Here is a 24,894-nt window from a genome sequence, read left to right as displayed (position 1 = left end):
TGCAGTTTTCTTAACTTTTTGGCACAATTTAGTTAATTTGTACTCAGTTTATACTAGTACTAATAAAAACCAATTTTCTAATTATTTATTTTTGTAATTATTAGATGATAAAGTTTTCTGAGATGCAAAACACTGGGAAACCTGAAACATCAAAATTTCTCATATTCCTGCCTAAAATTAAAAATACAGAATAGCTTCTTTAATTTTGCATGTTTGAGGCCCAAAACGAGTTTCAGAAATTGTTTAAATAATACATTTATTGGAAGGTTTATAAACTATGGATATTTTTCTGATACAGTTTATAGGTATAGATATTATCTAGGCATTGTGATATATTTAATTACCTTGCACATAGAGAGAAATAAATTTTAAGCAATAGACTAGCAAAAAAGTATGAGTAAATCTAAGGCTTAATTAAATTAATAATTCGTTCTTGAATTCTCAAAAACTAATGTTAAGTATTCTTTTACTTTTTTAAGTAAAACATACAAATAATGTACTTAATTTTGTATACAAATTTTAATTTCAACAGTCAATATTGAAAGGGTAAAAAATATTTTATTAGGTTCGCATATTTTGAATAATACTGCAATAATAAAACTAAATATTATATATTTTGTGGAGAGTTTAATTTGCTCTGTTATCAAATGATGACTAAAAATAATTATGAACTACAAGTTCCTACGACTTTTACATGCACGTAGAAGCACCTCTGCTGTTCTACAATATTAAATGTATATCTTGGATTTATTAAAACAAATTTCTTTAAAATTCTTCCGGATCCAACAATTGAGAATGAAAAATTAAAGTAATTGGAATAGAAACTAATATCAACCATAATTTTGAACTGATAGTCATAACAGTAATGTTTTATTGCACAGTAATGTGGACTATAAAACTACAACTCTGGAGTTTTACTACAATAACGTAAAACATTTGCTCCTTTGTGTTATTAATTAGAAGAATGGAATACTTAGAGGCAACTAATAGTATTAGATTTATAAAGTTATATTTTTAATAGCTTTAAGATTATAAGCACCATACAGACATTCAACTTAATAACGCAGGAATACATTTTAGGACTGCTAGTAATAGCTCTGATCAGAAATATAATTACAATTACTTTTCTTTATTATTAAAAAATTACAAGTGTATGATTAGAACTATAAAAGTAATTATTATTTAACCCATTGCGGATCACTGACGAGCTGGGCTCGTCACGCAGCGGCCGGGCCTAACGGCACGGTGACGAGCTCAGGTCGCAAAAGCGGTCTGCTTTTAAATTTCCCTCCAAATAGTTCTGTTAATGTCTGATAGATCGGGCGATCTTCTTCACTTGTCAACTAAGAGTGTTTAACAACGGTCTACGTTTAGAGTTTTCAAAAGTTTTATAAATATCCTACAGATCGCAGTTGTATGTCGAAGTTGAAAAATCATTCATATGAGTTTACTCTCTGCTTTTTAGCGCTTCTGATTGGGTGTTTTCCTCAGTTGTTATTATAATACTTTTGAGGTTAGTGACACAACTAAACGACGCAGACGTACATGTTGGTGGGTTTAGTCTAGACAATGGCCCGGATGTTGCAATCGATTCGCCCGAGCCGCTTTATTTAGACTATGATTCAGACATAATTCCTGCCACGCCGTAACCTTGCTCGCGTGTTATAGTTCCTATATCACGGATATCCCAGCAGGCCCATGTTCCATCTGAACGAATACCTTCGCAGCTGAATTTTCTAGTATACAATAGCGAGCGATACGATGTGGCGCACCATTGCTGTTCGTGCGGCCGCTGACCGTGAATTAATTCGCGCCCGCTGGTGCCCGCGCGCCAAAACAATACGATCCGCAATGGGTTAATTAGATTTTTTCCTGAAATGTGCATGTTCCCACTTTGTATACCCCAGTAGACAAAAAAAGTCTAAAAAGGAATATTCAATAATAATTATTGATGTTTTAATGTCTTTGCAATAATGACGATCACAAAGATGTGTTCTTAGCTTGAACAAAGGAATCCAAGAGTACAAACTTTAATCTGATATTACAGTAAATGAAGTAATTTATTATTATACACAGTTGTATTAATTATTGAAACAACCTGACACAAGGCTTTATTACACTACCATGTGTAGTGATTCTTATTATAAACACATATTAATTCAATACTGCAGATGGTACTAGTAAAACTATATAAAAAATAAATATTTTAAAATAGACATTAAAACCATTTCTAATGGCTGAATATGACGTTTTGCTATATTTATTTAACCTTAAAAATGTTGGTAATCATCTATATTCTTCCGGTATAGTATTCAACATGATAAACTTTCAAATAAAATTAAGAAAGATTAATATCTAAACTGCATTGAAATATTTAGTACTGAAATATGTTAAGAAATTAAGGCTTGCATTGTTTAATGTTCAATAAAAGGTACTGTAAATACATTATTTTTCTGTTCAAAGACATGGTGGTCTTTTTTGTGATTTTTTCTTCCAATTTAGCAAATTATTGGACATCAAATCTTGAGTGAACACCTTACAAAATAGCACAATTTAAAAATCCACGATTCAAGTTTTTGAAATGTAGGCAAAAACAGTCTCAATGACATTAGATAGATTTCCATTTCATTTGTTACCACAGCACACCAGAGAAATTCTATCAACATATTACTCGTGTTTTAAACCATGTCGAGGTACATTGGTAACACAAAATCAACAAGGTTGTGAAAATTCTAGTCAGCGCCTCCACTGAAAATCCTCTCTGAGGATAACCATTCTTAAATTTCCCGTAGAGCTGAGAAATCACTCCAGTACCACCAACTAATCCACAACTAAACTGCTTTTCCGCCGGCCTCACTGTTACATCTCCGTGACCATGTAGTCACTCGGAGTGGGAGTCACATTACCGTAGCCGAGACCAAAGCCTTGACTGGGCATGTGACCGGACACCGAGTAGGTCAGTGAGGCCGGCGCTCAGTAGAAGTCCGAGGACTCCAGCGTCTTGCACTTCTTGCTCAGAGTGGAGTATTGTCCTGGTCCGTCACCAAGACGTCCATCTACCGGCCGCAGCTTCTTGTGTGAGCTTCCCAGCGTGTGTGAGTTGCCGGGTTCCAAGTGGCCTGCCCTCCGTACCCCCACCTGTGTTAAAAATATGGTAAGCTGAATATAAATCAGTTATGCTAGACTAATCGAGTATTGGTCACAGTATTGATTCCTTAAGAAATAATAATCCCCAACGTCATGATACAATGATTCGGTCGGCTCTAAACTAAATCTCAAAATAATAAGACAGATACAGTTTACGAAGGGAAAAAGTCTGTCAATAAACCATGCATCCTTTAATTCTGTTATGTACTCAGAAGACGTAACAGAATACATCCTAATTATAATAATTATTGGCTAATTATTCTTAAAAAAATAAAAAGTCTGAGGATTGTTCTAGAGGGAGAAATTTCTTGTACAAGAATCGCAACTGCCTACTTTCCAAACAGTGGAAACACCGGTGGGGAAAAGTGAGTAGCTTTCCAAGGGGGAGTACTTTGAGGAGACAAATTCGAATAACTTATATGTTGTATGAATAAATGTTTACAAATTCAGTCCTGGAACCTTTTGATAACCCCTTGTATATAAAGGTTGTAACAAATTTCTGTACGTAAAATAATGTAGGACTTTGTTCTCTGGGTGAAATGGAGCAAAATATAAATTGCAAGCAATGGTGTATCTTTTTCCAATTATTGGATATGTGTGTTTTTTTTAATAATGAAAAAAAACATATAAACTGATCAAAATCTTATTTTTATTTGTATTGCCTAGTAAAAAAATCTTGTTTTAAGTGCTTTATCTGTTTAAAATTGTGACCATATAAAACGTTTAAAGTCAGGTTATAAGAAAAAGGAAAAATGCCAAGAGAAGTAAAAGTTAGTGCAAAGAAGTTACATTGATTTGCGTCCAGCCGCTCATCACTTTATGTGTTCCTTAGAATGGGACTCAGAGTGTCATAATGAAAGACGCAAATAATGAACTTTGTCACAAGAGTAATTATGGTTACATTATTTTACAAAAATCTACATTATGTAAAGTATTAACAAAAGTGCATGCAACTGAGGTCAGACGATAAGGTACTCACTGAAGGATGTTCAAGAGTTCGAAACTTTCGGTTCAGAGTCGCGTACTGGCCAGGTTCATATGGACTCCCTCGATCACCGAAACTCCTTCCACCAACTCCGCTGGTGAGGCCAGCACTGCCACGCCCATCTCTGTAACACAAGGAATGGCTCTTTCACTCTCTTAATCGCCACTGACTTGGGAAACGATGCTGGTTCGCTGCTGGCGACTCCTTTCAAATTAAAAAGGTTAATTTCCTATATTTATATGCCATATAAATATATATATATATAAAATATCCTATATTTATATGCTATATTTATAGCACAATTTAATCTTTAGCTGATGTTATAGGTGGAACACCACATACACAGCTAACTAGTGTAGCCTCCTAATTCATAAAGTTGGTCATTAAAAGAAATCAAATTTTTACATCTTTAATAAGTTTAACACAGTAGCTGAAAATCTTAGTACAAAAATCCATCATAAATAAAAATTAATTGCAGTATTTTATATTTTGTGTTTAAAAAAAGTTGTTCTATTGCATGATTTCTTCAAATGTTTAACAAATTAATTAATGCTACAAAAGTATAGCTCAAATATATGTTGAAATTAAATCATAGTTGTTCATGTTCATAATGTTGAGTTTTTAACACATTTTTAAAGTTTACTTGTTTTTTAGACTTTACCAACATTGTAAAAACATTGTTAATTTCCCTTCTTAATGGTTGGTGCTTATCTTACACCATAATTTGGGGAATAAAATAAAATCTGAAGATTACTCAGTAAAAGTTTTATCTCATTAAACTGTAAAGTATGGTGTAACATATTTTTTTGCAGTTGTGAAGTTTTAGATCACATTTATTTTGACTGTAGAACCTAGAGATAATTGTTGCTTTCTGGCATTATATTTTTAAGTGCCTTACAAAGAAAATGTTTTTAAACATCATATCTCAGCTACATATTATGTTTAAATATTTTGCTCACCCATATTACAATCAGGATACATCAGTTCCTGTACCTCATATCTAATAAGGTGTATAATTATCTGCCACATTTCTTATAGCTGGAATGTAGCTTTATTCTTTAGGCTAAGTCTTTATCTGTACTGTCACTTCACTTGTTACTCATAACTTTTCAGTTATTTGATGTAAAAAAATAAAAAAAATAAGAAGAATCTAAGAGCAAAATCTTTCATAAATTACAACACTTGGAATAAACATTAACCTATTATGTGGATTGAAAGAGGATGTCCTTGCTAGTTTTTGTTACCACTAATACTAAAATGTAAATACTTTCATAGTAACTCTTGTTCTGCTAAAGTAACATTTTTTGCTTGTTACAAATGTACAACAGATGCAGTTAAACTAATTATTGTTTTACTAAACAAAATTTAAAAGATTATCATATATTTTTAGCATATTTAAAATCAATCTCATCTAAGAAAAAAGCATGCTTCCATATTACATAAAGCAGCATATCTAAACAACTGCAAACTACAACAATTACAGTGTAACTAAAGATACCTGGTGTTGCAAATGCAAAAAATCGGTAAAAATATATATTACAGAAGAAATAAATTCTAGTGAGATTCAAATCATGCAAAAGGAAAAGTAATAAAACCAAACTACAAAAATAAGTTGTGTATTTAAATCCAAACAGAAAATGTACATTTTGCTATAGGAAAGCTGGGAAAGAACTAACACCTTGTAGCCAAAGCAAAGTCATGAGGTAAAACCAACCACCACCTTAGGGTTTGGTTACTTCATAAATTAAAGATGATTGCATTAATTGATCATTTTAGAAACTTGCAGCAATATGAGCGAGAAAAATTCGTACTATTATAAAAGTTCATAAAGTTTAATTCTTAACAATAATCTGTTTGTGATAATCTTGCTAACATTTTTGATAAAAACTACAATGTATATAAGAGAGATGACATTATGAAATATATAATTCAGAAATGATATTTTAGATTTTTGGCACATATTTAGTTAAACATTAAAATGATGCCTTAAAAATCCACAAGTAGAATTATTTAGCCTTTTTAAGGTGCTGTAAACCCTCCCCCCAATCCCTGATAGTAAGTATACTAAAGTATTTGAAAAATTCAATTCTGGTTTTGAATTATAATCAAAATCTCTTAGTATTACACTCTACAATTTCCTTCCATGGTTGTTGTTCAATTCCAAAACAAAAAATTAGGAACAGTTATCGGTATGAATTAGATGCTCAATTTCATGCCTTTTAAATTCAAGTGACTTTCACCACACTAAAGATATAAAATGATGCTTTGTCCGGAAATCTCTTGTTTACACACTTTTTGTTTTGTATCATGCATGCAGTTCTTGTCATATCGTCACTGTTATTTTTCTTACAGGCTATTTATAAAAATTTATTTCTTATGCCTTTCTGTAGCCATCATTTGAAGGTTACTGAATTGAATTAAACTGATTGTATCCCTGCAACAAATGCTGTAATTTGCTGCACTACATTGCATAAATGTGTCCAATTTCGTAAGAGTAACTAAATCAATCATCGATTCCGATGACATGTAACAAGTCGCGATAGTAGCGTTCAAACAAGGGACCTTAACCCAATAGCAGATGGGTCATCATTGTACCACTGCTCTAGCTATAGTTGTGATCAGCCATTTATCCAGTGCATCATGAATGTATAAGCATCAAATGTCAATCTTAAAGTAAATATTATGTTCATTCTTTTATATGGTACATCAGCTTATGAATTGATAATTATTCATACTTATCTTTTGGAGGGTAGGATAGTTTATTATATTAATTAACTGATTATTTTCACTAACTACAATAATTTATATTATAAATTAAAATCATGTTTAAAATGTCAATTATTTACTAAATCATCAATTAATTAGTAATTAACAATACTGAAATGATGAAAGAAATATCATGATTTCAGACTTTGCCTAAGCTACAAGGAATATAATTTTTTTAAAGCAATATATAATATCAGTATTCGTAATTTGAAATTGACAAAAATGTTCTCCATACAATGCAAAACAAATCTACTCCTAAATATTAAAAAAACTTTGGCTTAGCTACAATATAATCTATGATGTTGATCAGTAGTAGGAATATATAAAGAACTAAATCAACAAAGTGGTGTGCTAGCTAACTACACATAAAATATTATAGAAATTTATTTTTCACTATATTAACCCTTTGAGTGCCGGAGCATCGCTGTCAGCGATCCCGCATTATATGCAAGAAATGCCAGAATCGCTGTTAGCGACTTCTGCAGTAACGCTTATATTTTATATAGTATTTATCTAAATTGGCTCTATGACTATACATACGCATTCCAAAGGCTTCAACGTAACTTTTGATGTAGGTTATGTTGCATTTCGGTTAGATTCTGATTTTTACGGCGGTTGTAAAGTGAGCGCGTCAGTCGCGTTTATTTTACAAATGATATTGAAAGTTTTTAAGTGTAAATGGGTTTGTAGTGTTAGTATCTTCAAATTATTTCGTTTGTGTATGTTGTTCTAGTCTGTGTGTAAGTAGAACAATGACAGCCGCGAGTTACGGTGATCGTAAGCATCTAGTACTTTACTAAATACGTTTGTATCGATTTTATTTTTGTTCAGTGATATTTATAAACAATGAGTCGTAAAAAACATTGCTGACAATGATGACCTAGTATTGCAGGCATTAGATTTTTAAAGCATTATCAGTGTAGACAATACACAGAGTGTTAGGTTAAGTTAGAAAATGTCTAGTTTTGTAGTGGTTCATATTTTCATATTTATTTTCCAAACTTTATTTATAAGTATAAAAAAAGTTTATATGTCTTTTTGTAAAGAATTAAATGGAGTATAAGATAGAATAACTAAAAGTGAAAAAATAAAATATTTCAATAATACTAAGTTGTGTCAAAATAAAAAACTAAATGTTATTGCTCATAAAGTTTTTGTTAATGATTTTTTTTTATTTGTATAAAAACGTTAAATAAGTGATCAATGTATTATATGTATAAAGAAAATATATTTATCTAAACAAAAACAAAAACCCAAGACATTATACCAATAAATAAATTTGTTATGAATTTTTAACCAGACCCTTGCAGAACTAGGCATTTTCGCTCTGCATTTTATGCATACCATATAGCAAAACGCTGCGGCACTCAAAGGGTTAAGCCTAAATTTAATTTCATTTTATATTACAATACGATTCACCATAAACATTTCTTTGTTAACTTTATCCAAACAATAAATTAAATAAAACATGATTAAAAGTTTCAAGGTCATATTACTAAATCTATTAGGAGATTGGTATTAAAATCATTTTGAAAAAGAAAATAAATGTAGCAGTACTGTTAATACAAACTACATAAGAAGAGTATTATTCGTTCTTTGTGTTAAACTGAAATGACAAATACGACGTAAAAAAAGAAAGTGCTATCAAGTTCATTCATTATAGATATAAATATATTTGTACATTAGAACATATTGTTCTATATTTTATATATAACTTTGTTGTTCATTATTGTTAATTTTTTTTATCCCTCAAACAGTCTTACAGAATGTTTAAAACTGGTCATTTTTATGTGATTTTTTAACTACGTGTAGGAAATATGAAACCCAATGAAGCTTATTAATTGCCCATTTTGGCCTTACTATATATGAGATTTTACCCTTTTTTAGCGTTTCAATGTATTTTTTTACATTTTTACACAATTTAGAAACAAAAATAATGAGATTATACATTATTTACATACAATGTACACACTCCTGTTGCTGTGTAACAGAATAACAATAATCTGCACATGGAAATTTTGTAAGGGATGGATAGTACACTTTGTAAAATAAGACATATTGCACTGGTAGTACAGGTAGCAAGTGCATCGCTATCTCCCTAATCGTCAACTACTGACACATCATCATTATAAAACACAATATCCTGATAAACTGAAAAACTTCAGTGCGCTTAGCCTAATTTTTAAACAGAAAACTTTAGAAATATTAAAGTATTGATGTTGGTTTCATATAAAAATACACTTGCTTCAGAAATAATGTTCTAAACATAGACAAGCAATGCATTGACTACAAGCACATTGCAATTCATCAATCTTTTGCTAAGGCTTCCCATTCCAAATACAAAAATGTACTTATTAGAAGCAGAACATACTTAAACCATTTAACAGTAAATTATAAAACTAGTTACTGACACTTTGTTCAAGTTCTCTGCTATTCAGATCCAAAGTTCTTTGAAGAACTAATTAAAAATACAAGAATTTAACAAGGTTTTAAACTAAAAATGCCCCTCACAAAGCTTTTTTTGAAATAATATAATTTTTTGATTTATTTTATAACTGTGTAATCAGGTTATCAGAAGTTTAGGAGTAGTAGTATTCTACTGTAACTTAAATTATAGATAGAGGAACAATATAAATACAAATATAATTTTATTACATAAACTTATTTTATATTATATACTAATTTTATCACATATTCTTTATTTATTTTTATTCAACAAACTAAGATCATAAATTTAATACAAAGCTGGTTTCAGGTTTAACACTTGCAATAAACTATCTATTCACATATTTTATTTTCACTATTTATTATACAAAGTCCATTTTCTAAAGGTGCTTAATTTGAAGAACGTGAAACAATAACAATATAAATCTAGACTTTAAAACCTTAGAACTTTTTTGTAATAAACAAATCAATCAGTTAAAACAAATTTAATTTAAAAAATGAGCAATATTGTGTAATTTTATTACTTTAAACAAATTTTTTTACTGCCAAGAGATGTATGTAACTTAATAAAAAACAGAAATTATAGCTTTACATGCAATAAAATTAAACTACAATAAAACACAAAATAAAACGACTCATCATAATCACCTTTGATCATAATACTGAGTCACAGAGATACACATTAAACTGGATAACAAATGTGGTAATATAAACAATTGGTAGTAGCCTTTTAAAGGACAAAAACTACAAAATAAAGTAGTAACAATATTTCAATTCTCCATATGATTGGAAAACTGTGATAATTCATTCATATTTAAAACAGAAAAATTAACTACAGGAACATCTATGATTAACAAAAGTTGAACCAAACCAGAATAGAAATGAGTAGGTAAATTAGCAGTGGACAGTTCAAATAAAATTTTGAAAAGATATGAAAAATTTCCAATCAATTGTTTAAATGATGAATAGTTACAAAAAATTGTATTAATAAAGATTTAAATATATTGCTTTAAAAACTTAAGAGCTTAAAATTTTAATTCATTATTGGTAAATTAAAAAATAATAAAACATTTGATAATGTATAAAAATTTACAACATACAATAAAATTTTAATTAATATTAAAGATTTAAGAAAGTGTTGGAACATTTTATTGGAACTGTTCCAAAGATTGTCGTGTTATCGCATGCCATGCTCATGCAGAGTGTAGTGATGGGGATGATCAGGATCGTAGGTGGCTACAGGCCGAGGGGCAGGGTAAGGTGGAGGGGGGAAGTGGTGTTCATAATGCGAGTAGTACGTTGTAGTGAACGACCCTTGGTTGCGAAGCGTTCGTGCTGCGATCGCCTGCGACGCAGCTGTCGGCGGCAGAAATGGATCTTGTTCATCCACTTGTAGATAGTCCCGTCTGTAACAGAACATGCAGCGTCAGTTGCAAATCGGGGAGTGAACATTCATAGGAAGTTGTGCGGATTTTACACATTACAATTATTGGAAGATTTTACAGGTGCATTCCATTCCAAAAATCATTTTATAGTGCCAAATCTATATGTTGCATGTCATTCATTTAAAAATACAAGTGCAAACTGCAATAGTTTTTAATGCATATTTTTCATCTCTTTCCATATTCTTATCTATTATTATTATTCACTAAGTATTCAATTTAATTTAGTAAATCAAATTAATATAGTAACAGCATTTTGGATATGTTGTTGCTGAACAACACATGAAAAAACAATACAGACATCACTGTGAGAATTCTCAGGCACGTTTATCAATTTAGTATTTGTTAATTATGTTACACAATTATCCACAATAGTGGATGACATTATATATTTTTACTTAAATTAAAAACATTCCTAACCGTATTTGTTGTACTGTTTATCATTACATATAATTAAGGGCAGTTTTTCAGTAACTATTTGTCCTGATATAATATTTTTTAGTATTTCCTAATAAAAACGTGTTTTAGTAACATTTTATTTTAAAAACTTTTGTGACTTGAAAAAGACAATTCCACACACATGCCAAGTTACAATGTATTTCCCAATAATCTGAATATTGAATATCAGTTTCAGCATCACAGAGTCAAAAGTACTAATAATCAGTAATTAATATTAATTACAAGTCATGATTTCTTAAAGGTACAAAATAACTAAATTGTATCACTAAAAACCAATTAACTAAAATGAATGTTAATTTTTTCTCTTAATTTACACAACAAGCATTCCAACACCATCAAACAGGAATTTTTAGAAAATTAAACACACACACACACACACACACACACACACACACACACACACACACACACACACACACTGGATTTTGGTGTTATAGGCACAAACAAAATCATCTGCCATTAGTGAATTAATGTTGTGATTGAATTATGATTGTTTTGTTGGAAATTGGGAAGGAGTTTTTAAAGTTGAAAACTAAAATAATTGCTCACATACAATTTTTATAAAAATACATCAAAAGATAATGTTGTACTACAATACCATCTTTGTTATTTTTATTGACTTGAATACAATACTATGAAGATGGTAATAAAATAGTGTTATACCTTTAATAGTAGTAAATGTGTTAGTAAATCTCAACATTTTGTGTACATGCATTCACTGTACATTAAAACAAGGTCTACGAGCAAATTTTAATTTTATTAAAAGAAAAAGAAAAATTAAATAGAAAGAAAGGCAGTTAATTTAAAATGTAGCCTATATAAGAGTGTCCATATACGTGTTTGTGCTTCTATATGAAATCTTGTAAAAAAAATATTGTGTTGATGTAACAAACCTGAAGGCAGGAACTGATATTTTCAGAATCAAACTTAAAAGATTTGGTAGCCTTGGCCACAGCTTATTTCGATAACTGGCAAAACATACTGATACAATTGATTTTCTTTTCTAAGAACATTCCAAGGCAGGATATTGCTCAAAACCCTGAGATCACCTTTACAAAGAATGCACTGTTTTCAATTGCATTTGGTAGGTTACAAAAATATTCAAATATTTGGTAGGTCATCAACTGAACATGCATGCTCTTTGTTAGACACAGAGGTTTCTTTATTAATAGCTCTTTTGTTTTATTTGGTTTGGTTTAAATCCTCAAACAACACATTGTTACAAAACCGAGTGTTATATACAATGTTAGTGCACAGAAGAGATACAAAGCAAACAAACTTCATCGAGTAAATCTTCTTCGGAATAGACTCGGACGATCTGGGTCAATCCAAAAAATTATTCGAGGTCTGCAAAAGAAAAGAGCAGTGCAATAAGGTAACGTGCAGCAAGCAATTGAGGCAATTGTTCTGATCAAATAATTAAAATGTGTTAAATCAAAGCAAATATGTATTAAATCCAAAAAGCAATATAAAATACAAGTTAGGTGACTCGAACTTACTTCTTTCGAATGTAAATCCAGGTGTGTGAATCTAGCCAGACCAGAACGGTGAAAAAAAACCCAGCACCCACACTGGCTGCAAGCATGAATGTTAAGCCAAACCTGAAAGTAATAGAAACTTAGATTAAAATCAAAGACTTAACTTTCTAATGTGTTTAACTTATTTTAGTACTCTTATCAATTGGTTTTGTAAATTGAGTTCAATAAGTAAATAAATGAATGTCCTTGATTTTACTATGACAAGCAAGATTAATTTAAACTTGAAACTGTTGAAAAAATCACTTTCAGAAGTTTACAATGGCATATAATTGACAGTAGAAATTAGGGCTGAAGATTATAAAAGAGATTTCTTTTATGTAAGTATACCCTTAAGTTGAATTTATTTCCTGGTGAATCAAATCAGTGCATGACTACAATTGAGTAGAATGCTATGTTGCACAGCACTTTAATGGTTGTTTTTCAGACAGAAATTATCACATTTTATTTTGACATTTTCATCTATTTGAAGTTTACTGTAAAGGATTTAAGACAAATTTATTTATTTGATTTTTTTAATTGATTATTTCAATCTTTTATGTACAATATAAAAATGGGAAAATGTTCACTCCAGTTAGCTGCAGAGAAACAATAATAAACAAAAATTGTACATTGCATTTTATAGATTAAATTAAATATTTTGTGAAACAAATAATTGGGTATCCACTCACATAACCTGAGATATTCAAGCACGTTCAAGGTGATTTAATATTCATACCCTAAAAATGTAAATTTCAAACTTGAAAAAGCCCCTTATGAGGGTTCAGTTCAGGCTGATTAATACCTTTTAGTTGAACTCACACAAGGTATAGCAAGAACTGATGTTTTATTTACATGTGGCAACTCCTTAGATGTCCGTCCAAGAGTGGCACATCATTTATTGCAAATGTTGAAATATGGGTTGAAAGAGTTGATCGATAAATTTAGTTTATTATGCAGGATAACTGTCCTGATTTTGCTGGAAGAGGTTGACTATAAACCTCCCCTTCTTCTAAGCAAAATGACTGAGATCCACTCTCCCTCTTCGTGGTACATATCCAATATCATCTCACTCCATAAGCGAGCACAAGGATTCTTTCAGGACTAAGTAGAATGAGAGGTTTCTCCGCAATTTCTTGTCCTAGGTCAGCAAAAAAGCTTGAAAAAGTAAAATTGGCTTTGGAAAATATAAAATAAATCTTTGTAATAATTTCAATGCTGCAATAGAATGTTACACATTCTCTTTTTTAAATTCATCAATTTATACACGTATTGCTCGTCCTGAAATTAGCATGTTATCCATATAATTCATTTAAAAAAATCACTGCCAATAATGAAGTAAAATAGTTTATTTCAATTATTTGTAGGTAGATAAAATCATTAAATAAAAAGTTTGTGCTGAAAGAAATGGAAGAAGTAAATACAATTCTCCACTCTCAAATACTGACATGTGAAAATATTTGGAATATAAGTGGTTTTAATTTTACAAACAAAACATTTCTTTCAGAGTTTGTTTTCGTTATAAAGTAAATCTGGATTACTTCAAATTTTTGCATTATTTTGTACATTAGGATGCCAAACAGATACCTGATTTGTTTTCATACAAACTTAGTAAGAAACCAAATGGAAAATTGTTAAATAAAAAACTGTTACGATCTTGTTAATGGTTCTGCAGCTGATTGCCTTGGCACACTCCAAGTGATGAATAGAAAAACTAAGTAACATAAAAAACTACAATTGAACAAGACTTGTGGCGATGAAGCGTAGTGGCCCTGCATCACGTGAGCGCAAGTGGCACTCAGGTTCTGGGTTTACATACCTTTCACATGTTGAGCTCCCCAGTTTACACACACATGCTACTCAGATGTACAAACACTTTCTTCTTGGGAACACCATGTATCCGTAGTCCTGGCCATGCTTCATGTGTAAGCAGGAGGAAGTAATCGGACAATTACACAGAACCAAGCTACAGGGGCTTCATATGTTTTTCTAGTCGTGAGTCACGTGAAGGGCATATCCGGAGGAGATAATGGGAGGTGACTTTTTAATCACATACACCATGTTTGAATTTTGTGACAGACTGAGACAGAATAAAGCTGTAAGCATCAGTGATGACTTCCTATCAAGATTGTATGTAATAGAAATAGCGAGTCTATTAAATATAAATGTGTGAGTTGATTGTAGTCTGAAAAATAATAATGAGAAGTTTTTAAGAGGCTCCTGGCATATCCCATGGAATTAATGTGAAGTCTGGGGCAGACTTTGCAGCACTAAGCCAATAAAAATTGGAGTTCAATGCAGACTTCACTGAACTCAAAGTTCTATAATCAGATGCCACGTTGATGTGTAATTTTGCAAATTAACAACTGTAACTGCTCTGAACTTATGAATTTGGTTGCAACCCAATGGTTCTGTCACTGCAACAGTTAGACATAACCCTGGTGAGGGACAGAAAAACTAACTAACAATAACAAGTCACAAAGCGTTAATGCCTACCCTCTGTCAGGAACTTAGAGGACTCTGACTGGCAATAACTGGAGGCAGGGCGAGTCTATTACTATAAATGGGTAGTAGAATATTTAACATTAATAAATAACTCGCTTGGTTGTGTCTAACAATGCATAATAAATTACGCATAAACGTCACCATGATTTCATAGATACTTGTGAATGTGAATAACTTAAGGCCTCAGTATTGGGCCCAATGACCCATATTACAATCTATATCTATAACATACAGCACAAAATTATGATATACTTATCATAATAAACATTCTAAATAATTCAAATATAATTAAGGCCTTTTCCCGACTTCTGAAAATTCAAAGCATGTAATTCTAAATTTTCAAGGCTTGTAAACATCCTAGAAAATATGAGACCTCACAAATTTTACTTGCTTGGTAATTTGACGTTCTCACTCAAGTGCATTTATCATCTGATTGCTATTACAGTTTTCTAAATAGTATAGTTTGAAAGTGCCACAAAATCAGTCCTATTGTAAGTAATATAGTAGTGTGAATTTGTGTGTGGCCTTCGCTGCAATGGCACAACCAAGGAGGAATGGATATCATTGAAGAGCACAGCACACCAGTCTGTGAAATACATCTGGATAATAAGTTTAAACCTAAATAAATTAGATAGGCATAATTTAAAACAAAACATGTAACCCTTCGTACGCTGTAAGCGGAATATTACGCCGAGTAAATCTAACTCGAAACGTTCTAAGCGGAATAGATCGCGGAATCCTCTGACAACGCAATATATTTATGTTAGTTTTCTACAAATTGCCGCCAAAATGCTTGAGAGTGAATATTTGGTGTTCTAATACGACTCATCAAAACAGCTGGGACCAATCACAACGGAAGCTTTTGTTTGCTTTGACAGTCCGCGCCATCGCCAGTGAGTAAGTGATACGCTCTTAAGCGGAAATACTCACGCGTGACAGTCAGCTGTTGGCGGCCGCTGTGTATTGTTGTTTATTGTTTATAACCTGCTATACTGCTTTAGCTGTCTGTCGGTTATCCATATCGATAATGTGATAAACTATATATCTATGTAAAACATGTGAGGCCAAGCCTGCCCTGCACCCAGATGAGTGTTTTGAGATTTACCACATACAAGTTCAATATTAGTGTGCCTTTTTTATTTGTGTACCATTTTGTGTTCTTTATATATTCCATATTTGTGGATTTGTTCCCTTCATTATCTACTAATTTTGTATAAATAATATGAATTACTCTTGTGCTAACTTTTGCTACTTTCAGAAAAGTTTTTTGAACTTTATATATTGCGTGTATATTTACATGTATATGTACTCATATGTAAATAAAATAAAAGCAATACAAAAACTATCATGTGTTTTCATCAGTTGCAAGACCAATAAACTTAAAAAAATATATAACTTTGAAAAAATTAAAAATTTTTTTTTTATTTTTATTGAGCATTAGAGCAATTTTATACAACTTGCTTTCAGCGTACGAAGGGTTAAGTGTTGTATCTAAAACACATTTTTCATAAATCTGAATGAAGACATTTTTCATTTCATTTCATTTCCACATTGGATTGGTCTTATACTAACATTTTTGTATTTTTAGAGTTATTGGGAGTTTCTATCCCTCTAATCTCCCCATAATTATACCACTGCATCACAGGCTTTGGCAGTAAGTGACAAAAATTATAAGAACCCCCATGCATAGTGTCATTGTTAATAATTGTACTTGATCATGGCATTTTCTTGATCAACAAGGCAAACTCAACATTGGCGTTGGAAATATAATTCACTCCAACCAGCAGCGGTCATAAACGTGGAACGCCTACTAAATGATGTAGAAAGGAGCGGACAACTGCTAGCATTGCTGATATAAGAGACAATTTAGTCTAAGTTTTAGTTTACATTTAAAGACTGTTATAAAACCTAAATTAGTTTTCTTTTGCCAAAAGTAGGCTTCTTAGAGCTGTATATATATAGTTTTTTTTCTTGATCGGGAAAGAGACAAAATCAGCTATGAAACCAAAAAAACTAACATTGAAGAAAATTACAACGACCTTAAGACCATAACTATACACTTTTCAACATATTTTTTATGTTAAAAGTTTTCATAGAAGTTTTCAGATTTTTTCCCACACATTTTCTATGTGGGAAGAAGACAAACTCAACATTGGTATCGAAAATATAATTCACTCAAACTAAAAGTGTTTATGCAAGTACAAAACCTACAAAATTGTGTGCGAAGCCGCGGATAACTGTTAGTAAAAAATAAAATGTTAAAAGGCAGCTGGTTTTAGTAAATAAAATATGTCATATATTTGTAATACAACAGATATTACAATTCTAAAACGTTTATATATTTCCATTTATATACATATTGGATATAACAATACTGACAAAAATATATGTCAGTACAATACAAATTTATTATTTATTTGCCTTCTCACTAATTCTATATTGCAGGACTTTACTTAGGGCTTTAAAATTAACTTGAAAAAAAGATATTTATCATATGTGGTAAAATAAAAATTTCATAAAACACACACACACACACACACACACACACACACACACACACACACACACACACACACACAAGCTTTACTTGAAATGGTTTTGTTTTCTTGTCTGATTAACCATACTTAAAAATAGTTAAACTCCAAGAAAGAAATTCATTTAACCAATATCACTTTATGAAGAAAAGTATATTAAATAATTATATAAATAGTATGTAAATTATAAACTATCACGAGGATTAAGAAAACTGTACTGGTCAATACTACATGTTTAGCAAAACTCCACATCTTCTAAGAGGTAGCCTACTGCTAAGTGCTTCAAGGATATGTTGTGCACTTTGGAAATAAACACCGTTCTGAATTAAGAAACACATAAAAAGGCTGAGATCTGATGAAAAGATTAGTCTTCACTGTACCCTAGGTAAGGCTTTGACTCTATAACAGAAAGTTTGAATCGCAGAAATTACAAAAGAATTTAAAAATATAACACAGATTTGCCACAAGGATGGGTAAGATACTCACAGGCCCAGATCACAGATAGCATGCAGTGCATGCATGTACTCTCGGTGTATTGGAGGACAGTCCAAGAGTGCAGCGAGTCCAGAGATGAGTTTCATGGCTAAGTTGACCTCAGTGGTCAGTACATCCAACTGCGGATGGAGCTGCAACATGCCAAAACATGTTATGTACAACAACTCACAGAAGAATGATGTCCTTAACCCTTAGCGAGCCACAAATAAATAACCAAAACTACTCCTAAGAGCCATACACCTTAAAAATAAAAAAATTCCCACATACCAAAACCAATTTTTTTTATAATTCTTATAACATAAGAGGTAAAAAAATGACAAATATTTTTTTTCACTCTTTATTGTTAATTTACAGTCAAAAAATGGTAAAATCATAATTTCACTGAAAAAATTTAATTTTGACATTCTATGTGTTCATATATAAAATTAACACTAGTTGAACACAATTATTGTAATATTTTACAAAAAACAAACATATAGTAATTTTTATTTAGAGAAAATATAAAGAATATAGTAAAAATTTATATATACAAATTAAATAAAAGCAATGAAACTAAAAAAAAACTTGACAATAAAGCCCTACATCACGATAATAATACATAAACTACACTGTACATTGATTAAAAATATTGATTAACATCAAAATTGAAAAGATAAAGTACATAAAACTGAATCATTTTACTTGGACAAAGCATATAATATTTACATTCCTTTGAAATTTAGCAGGATACACAAATTTGAATACACTATTTTAATTACTTGTAAATTTCATAAGACTACAATGTATATCAAAATTATTCTTTTTAATTATTATAATATAAAAGCGTATACTGCTAAAGCCTGAATGACATACTGTGTATGAATGACATAGTTCACTAACACAGGTATTAATGTTTCATATTTATACTGTACTTATTTGGACTCAATATGAAGACTTAATTGGTGATTGCAAACTGTATAGTAAGGTAAAGTATAGTAGTAAAATTGTCAATGATAAATTTATTAATGCTACAATAGAATTCTATGCAAAACATTTTTAATATGTCCGAAACTGTTCTCAATATATATATATATATATATATATATATATATATATATATATATATATATATATATATATATATATACAGTTTCAGACATATTAAAAATATTAGGCATAGAATTCTACTGTAGCATTAATAAATTTATCATTGACAATTTTACTACTGTACTTTATAAACACTCTAGTAGCACTTGTAATCTGTAAAGAAACTACTGTGTACATGTTATTTGCTGTGTATGTGTGTGTGTGTTGTTTTATTTATAAATTAAATAAGTGCTACTAGAGTGTTACAACTCTGTATTACTTTAAAGACCGTTTATTTAAAATTGTATATTTCAATGTTTGTAACACAGGGAACAGTGATTAATGAAGTTTTGCTAGTTAGAGCCATGGTTTTTTTTTAATTTGAAAACTTATAAGATTACCGGTATCTAGAGATTGTAGCATGGGTTTAAAAAAAACCCTTAGAAGTATTTTTAAACAATTTTTTATAAAAAAACTAGTATTAAAAAGTAAATTTGGTGAACTTATTTTATATATTTTTTAATGTGATGTTGTTTTAAAACCCAATGATACACATTTTGTAGATATAGTTGTAGGCTTTCAAAATAAAAATATTATAGATGTTCCTATAGTAAAACTTTAGTTACAACTGTCTCCGTAAACTGCTTTTTTCAATAAATCTTCCCCTCCCTTTAGTGAAAGTTAAAAAGCAGGAAAATATAATATCAAAAGATTTTTTTTAATACTCTTTCAGGGTTTTGACATCAAATTTTACCTTAAAAAATATGTGTAGTTTCCTTTTATTGTTAGAATTTTTATTATTGGTTTGTCTGATCTTAAAAAAACCTGGAAATTAATGAATTTGAAATTCTAGCATGATACTTATTAAACAGCTCATGATATGAACTCAGAAAATTGAACTAGGTAATTATGGTTACAATATACATCATATGTAAAATTGTTCAGGAAGAGGTATAAAACAAATGTATACAAGAAAACATGTTCAAAAATGTTATCGTTTTTCACTGGAACTCTACTGAAATTAGTGACAAGTTTTATTAAATGTAAATTTTAGAAATAGTATGCATGGAGTTGACACAACACATGTTTGTTGCGATGCATGACCTATGTGTGTCACAATGCTTTGGGGTATGAATTGTTTATTTTAAACCAGATTGTAACTGTTTTAAGTTAGTTTTCCACTTGAGGAAGAGATCAGATACACATCTTGAAATTTAACTTAATTGATTTTTTGTATCAATGATAGCAAATGTCAGAAACAAAACATTGTTTAAATAGCTCAACCTTTTAACTAGTAATAGCTGCAGTTAAACAGGAGTGCGCCTTATGCCACCTGCGGTAATGTTGATTGCTCTATTGGATCTGCTAAACCATTAATTTATATATCCTGTATTGTTTTCTGAGTTTTTTTCACCTGAATGCATATGTGATTTAACAGAGAATTGGCTTTCATATTGGTATTTTGTTCTCAATAAAATGCTGTGACTTGTTTTTCTCCATTTCTTTTCAGTTATAATTTCCCGCTGATTCACTGTTAAATTTGGTACATACGATCATCTCGTATTTAATTCTGAAACAAATTACTGTCTCGAATGATGCACTAAAGAATCCAGGACTCAAAACCTCAACCTCAAAAACCGGAACTGTTTTGAAAAAATCGGGACGGATGGTCAGGTTGCATATAAGGATTTGCTCCATCTTTAATTATTATATATTAAATAACACCAGTTTATTGTTATATGTTTCGTCATAATCTATTTTTTATGTATATAATCAAATTAACTTATCAAACATTTTTATGAATATACCTGTGCAGGCGGGTAGAGCTGTTTGCTCAGTTTAGAGACTGCGCTGAGGCTGTAGAAGACAGCGTCAATAGCCGATGTTCCCTTACGTACAACGACACTGAATGGGTTGCTACGCCTTGTCTCACAAGTAGTGTAGTACTCGAGGATATCGGTCTGCAGTGACGATGGCGACTCGTGTTCGACAAATGCATTCGGGTTGTTGCACAGGTCGCCTATTGCCTGTAACACATGTTAATTGTTATAATAACTGATCAATACGCTACCTTGTACACATACAATTATTGAATAGTTCTTTATGTTTGTTGAACTATAATTTTAATATATCATAATAATACGAGGTATGGCTATTAAATAATGGGACTGACGCTGCAGTGGAACGAGTGTGCATGCGCCAACCAACAATGACCAACAGCTGTGTAGTTTGAGACTTCCTCATCAGAATGCAGTTAGTCTCGTTTCTGTAAACAACATCGTTGTGTCATAACCTTCATTTATGTAAGTGTTGTTATTTTGTTTTGCCGGAAAAATGGTTAGCGTAATAATAGAGCAACGAATTGTTATTAAATTTCACGTTAAACTTGGAAAAACCTCTACCGAAACCTATAATTTACTAAAAGAAGTGTATGTCAGTGAATGTTTATCGCGGACTCGTGTTTTTGAAGGGTTTAAGCGTTTTCACATTCGTGGGATTGTGCACCTTCACTGGGTTCCTGAAGGTCAAACAATTAATCAACATTACTATCTTGAGGTACTTAATAAACTACGTGAAAGAGTAAGAAAAAAACGACCCGAAATGTGGAAGGACAAATCATAAATTTTGCACCAAGACAATGCGCCAGCTCATTCCGCGTTATCTGTCAAGCGGTTCCTGACCAAGTACAGCATCCCAGTGTTAGAACATCCACCTTACTCGCCAGACCTAGCACCATGCGACTTTTTTCTTTTCCCTAAGGTGAAATCTGCATTGAAAGGTACGAGATTTGAATCCGTAGAAGTTGTTCAAGAAAAAGCGGCAAGACTCCTGAAAGAGTTGACAGAAGATGACTTTTGGCATTGTTTCCAACAATGGAAAATTCGCATGGAGCGTTGCAGGGATAGAGAAGGGGTGTATATTGAAGGTGATAATAAGTAATTATGTTTAAAATGAAAATAAATTTTTTTACAATATCAGTCCCGTTATTTAATAGCCATACCTCGTACATAAACTGATATATGTCCTGCCAACTTGATCAATCAGTAAGGAACAGCTAAATAGAGAGTACCACAGACTTTCTGGCAATATGAGATATTTTGTCTGTTTAGTGGAGATTCACTTTATGAACTTTTTGATAAAAACAGAAAGAATATACTTTACTATCAGCAAAGTTTTTAGGGTATATTAACTCTTCCCACGCCGTAGACGGATATATTAGAATGACAGACTTTGACCAAAACGCCAAATGCAGTTATATCCAATATTATAGGTAATGTCTCTTGGAGTTCACAAAAGGCCTTCCAAAATGCCTGGGCACACTTATTGCGGTTGCCAAGGAAGTATTTATAAACGACTTTAACTCAGTAGCAGGGGGACGGGAGCGCCCTTTGTCTAACTCTGACCGTCTGCTCGTCAGTTCTGTGTCTCCTACAGAGCCATAACCAAACATATCTGTGGCGTGGTTGTCACAGGCGCGTGCTTGCAGGCGTGTCTAGTACGTATCTCTTTATTATTCTTCATTGTGTGGTAGTGTTATGATTAGTTTGAAATATTTACCTTGTTTTATAGTAAAATGTAATTAAACTGAAAAGTTTAGTTACATTTTACAACAAAATTAAAATTAATTTGGAATAAATAGTTTTGTAAATAGTTCTTTTTTATTTGTATCAATGATTACACTAATTTTAAGTAAAATGTCCTGTTTTACACTTTTTTCTTTTACCTTTTATAATTTGGTTATAATAAAAATTAGCTTTGAACTTACAGAAACAAAATTCTTTTACAATCATAGATAACAATTTGAACCACAACTACACAAATAATACCACAAATTGACATTAATAAAAACATATAGTTATTTTTTATTTGCATCCCATAAAACCATATATATTTTTTATTAGGAGAGCGAACAGAATACTTAATAAAATTGAAATTTTGATTGGCTACTCCTGTTAACCGAGGTTATGAAAACTCTTTAAAAGCTATGCAAAAACATCAATTTGAAAGGTTTTTAAATTATGTTATAATACTGTAGCAAAACCGTCATATTTATGTTATTCAAGTTCAGAGCTTCAAAAATTTGAATAAAATAATAATTTGAATAATAAATATAACAATAAAATTACTTTTATAAATTTTGAATGTTTTTTTCTTTTTTTTATGTGTTTTTACATAAATCTGTAAATGTCCATAGTTATTTTTTCATTTATATATATGTTATTCAAGGAACACAAAGTATCATTAAAAATGTACAACTAGTTGTTCGTGTATAAAAATGAACAATAACAATAAAATTTTAAAATTTTAACATAGAGTTTTATATATCCTGAAATTACTAGTTGGATAAGTAATTTTTAACATACCACTGATGCTGTTAAATATATTGAAGCTAGCAGCCATGAGATAATCACTGCAAATAATCCAAACACAGAAAACCTGAAAAACACCATTATTATACGATTATGCGTTATTCATAATACTTGAAATGGGAGAAGAGGAAGAGATTCTCAATGAATATACTTTATAATATATGCATTTCTAAACTCCAAAAACATTATTGGTTCATAAAAATATTAAATATTTTTCAAAATAAAAATAACACTTTCCCAGGAGAATCAGTTTTAACATGTATTTTAGTCATAATTCATTCAAAAATAATAATTTTGGTAAGAAAGAGAACAAAGTACTAACGTGATAAGGGCACATCTAGAGTGCCTTGCCACTCCGACGAGCAGCACAACACAAAACACCAACAGTATGCTGAGCACCGCCATAGTGACTGGCCACCTAAAACAGTGACAAACAAACTTAAGTCACCATTCAGTTAACTAACCTCTTCAGAAATAATAAAAATTAAAATAAACAATTATTGGTTTACTCTAAACACCAAATATTTTATATTTTTAACAAGGTGAGATTTAAAAAATGAATTACATAAATATTAATCAAGACCTGTAATAAAACGTTCAAGAATTGAGATGGCACATAATTGCATACAATACTTTTAGCTCTAAAATATCTTTATTAACATCTAAAGATAGTTAAAGCCCATAATATTGTAGGTTTAACTAACTAAAATCTTCCTTTAAAGACAGTGGGTTTTTACACTTATTTGTCATTGAGTAAACCCCTACTAAATAATATACACATACTGTACATACTCTAAATCACATATAATTTTAAATATTATATTATAGTACACATTAGTTGTATGTTAAACTGCTCTTTGAAACTGAAAATAAGACAAAATCACATGACAAAGAAATTAGTTGAATATATGACTATCTAAATTTGTATTATTCTAAAAAAAGAATTTATTGTTGGTTTTAAAACTCAATATTTTTACCAAAAGATGCCTAATTTTCTGTGTTGATTTTTCCTAAATCTCAAATTAGTGTTTGGGTTGTGTATATAGAATTATTCTTATAACAATATGAATAATCTCAGTGAATAATTTTCTCCAAAATTAATTACTGTAATTTTATACTTCAATGAATAAAGAAACAAAAGGAAAACTATTTAAAAATTGACTTTGA

General features: G+C 30.8%; 1 protein-coding gene across 4 annotated transcripts in view; it reads right to left on the bottom strand.

Annotated features, from left to right (window-relative positions):
- Window positions 1-1,540: 1,540 nt before the first annotated feature.
- LOC124354043 (protein tweety) overlaps window positions 1,541-24,894 on the bottom strand; it is a 178,124-nt gene continuing 154,770 nt past the window's right edge. For 3 of the 4 annotated variants that reach the window (XM_046804202.1, XM_046804203.1, XM_046804204.1), the window contains 8 exons: window positions 24,050-24,145; window positions 23,722-23,794; window positions 21,166-21,384; window positions 18,284-18,423; window positions 12,744-12,845; window positions 10,657-10,749; window positions 4,127-4,256; window positions 1,541-3,138 (listed from right to left, as the gene is read on the bottom strand). In XM_046804202.1, coding sequence (XP_046660158.1) covers window positions 2,974-3,138; window positions 4,127-4,256; window positions 10,657-10,749; window positions 12,744-12,845; window positions 18,284-18,423; window positions 21,166-21,384; window positions 23,722-23,794; window positions 24,050-24,145 — 1,018 coding nt within the window. In that variant the 3' untranslated portion in view covers window positions 1,541-2,973. Of the gene's footprint in view, window positions 3,139-4,126; window positions 4,257-10,607; window positions 10,750-12,523; window positions 12,592-12,743; window positions 12,846-18,283; window positions 18,424-21,165; window positions 21,385-23,721; window positions 23,795-24,049; window positions 24,146-24,894 lie in introns of those variants that run through there. The other variant, XM_046804205.1, reaches the window with a different exon arrangement.

This window comes from Homalodisca vitripennis, chromosome 2, assembly GCF_021130785.1.
Source record: "Homalodisca vitripennis isolate AUS2020 chromosome 2, UT_GWSS_2.1, whole genome shotgun sequence".
Lineage (NCBI taxonomy): Eukaryota > Metazoa > Arthropoda > Insecta > Hemiptera > Cicadellidae > Homalodisca > Homalodisca vitripennis.
This window is presented reverse-complemented; position numbering and strand designations above follow the sequence as displayed.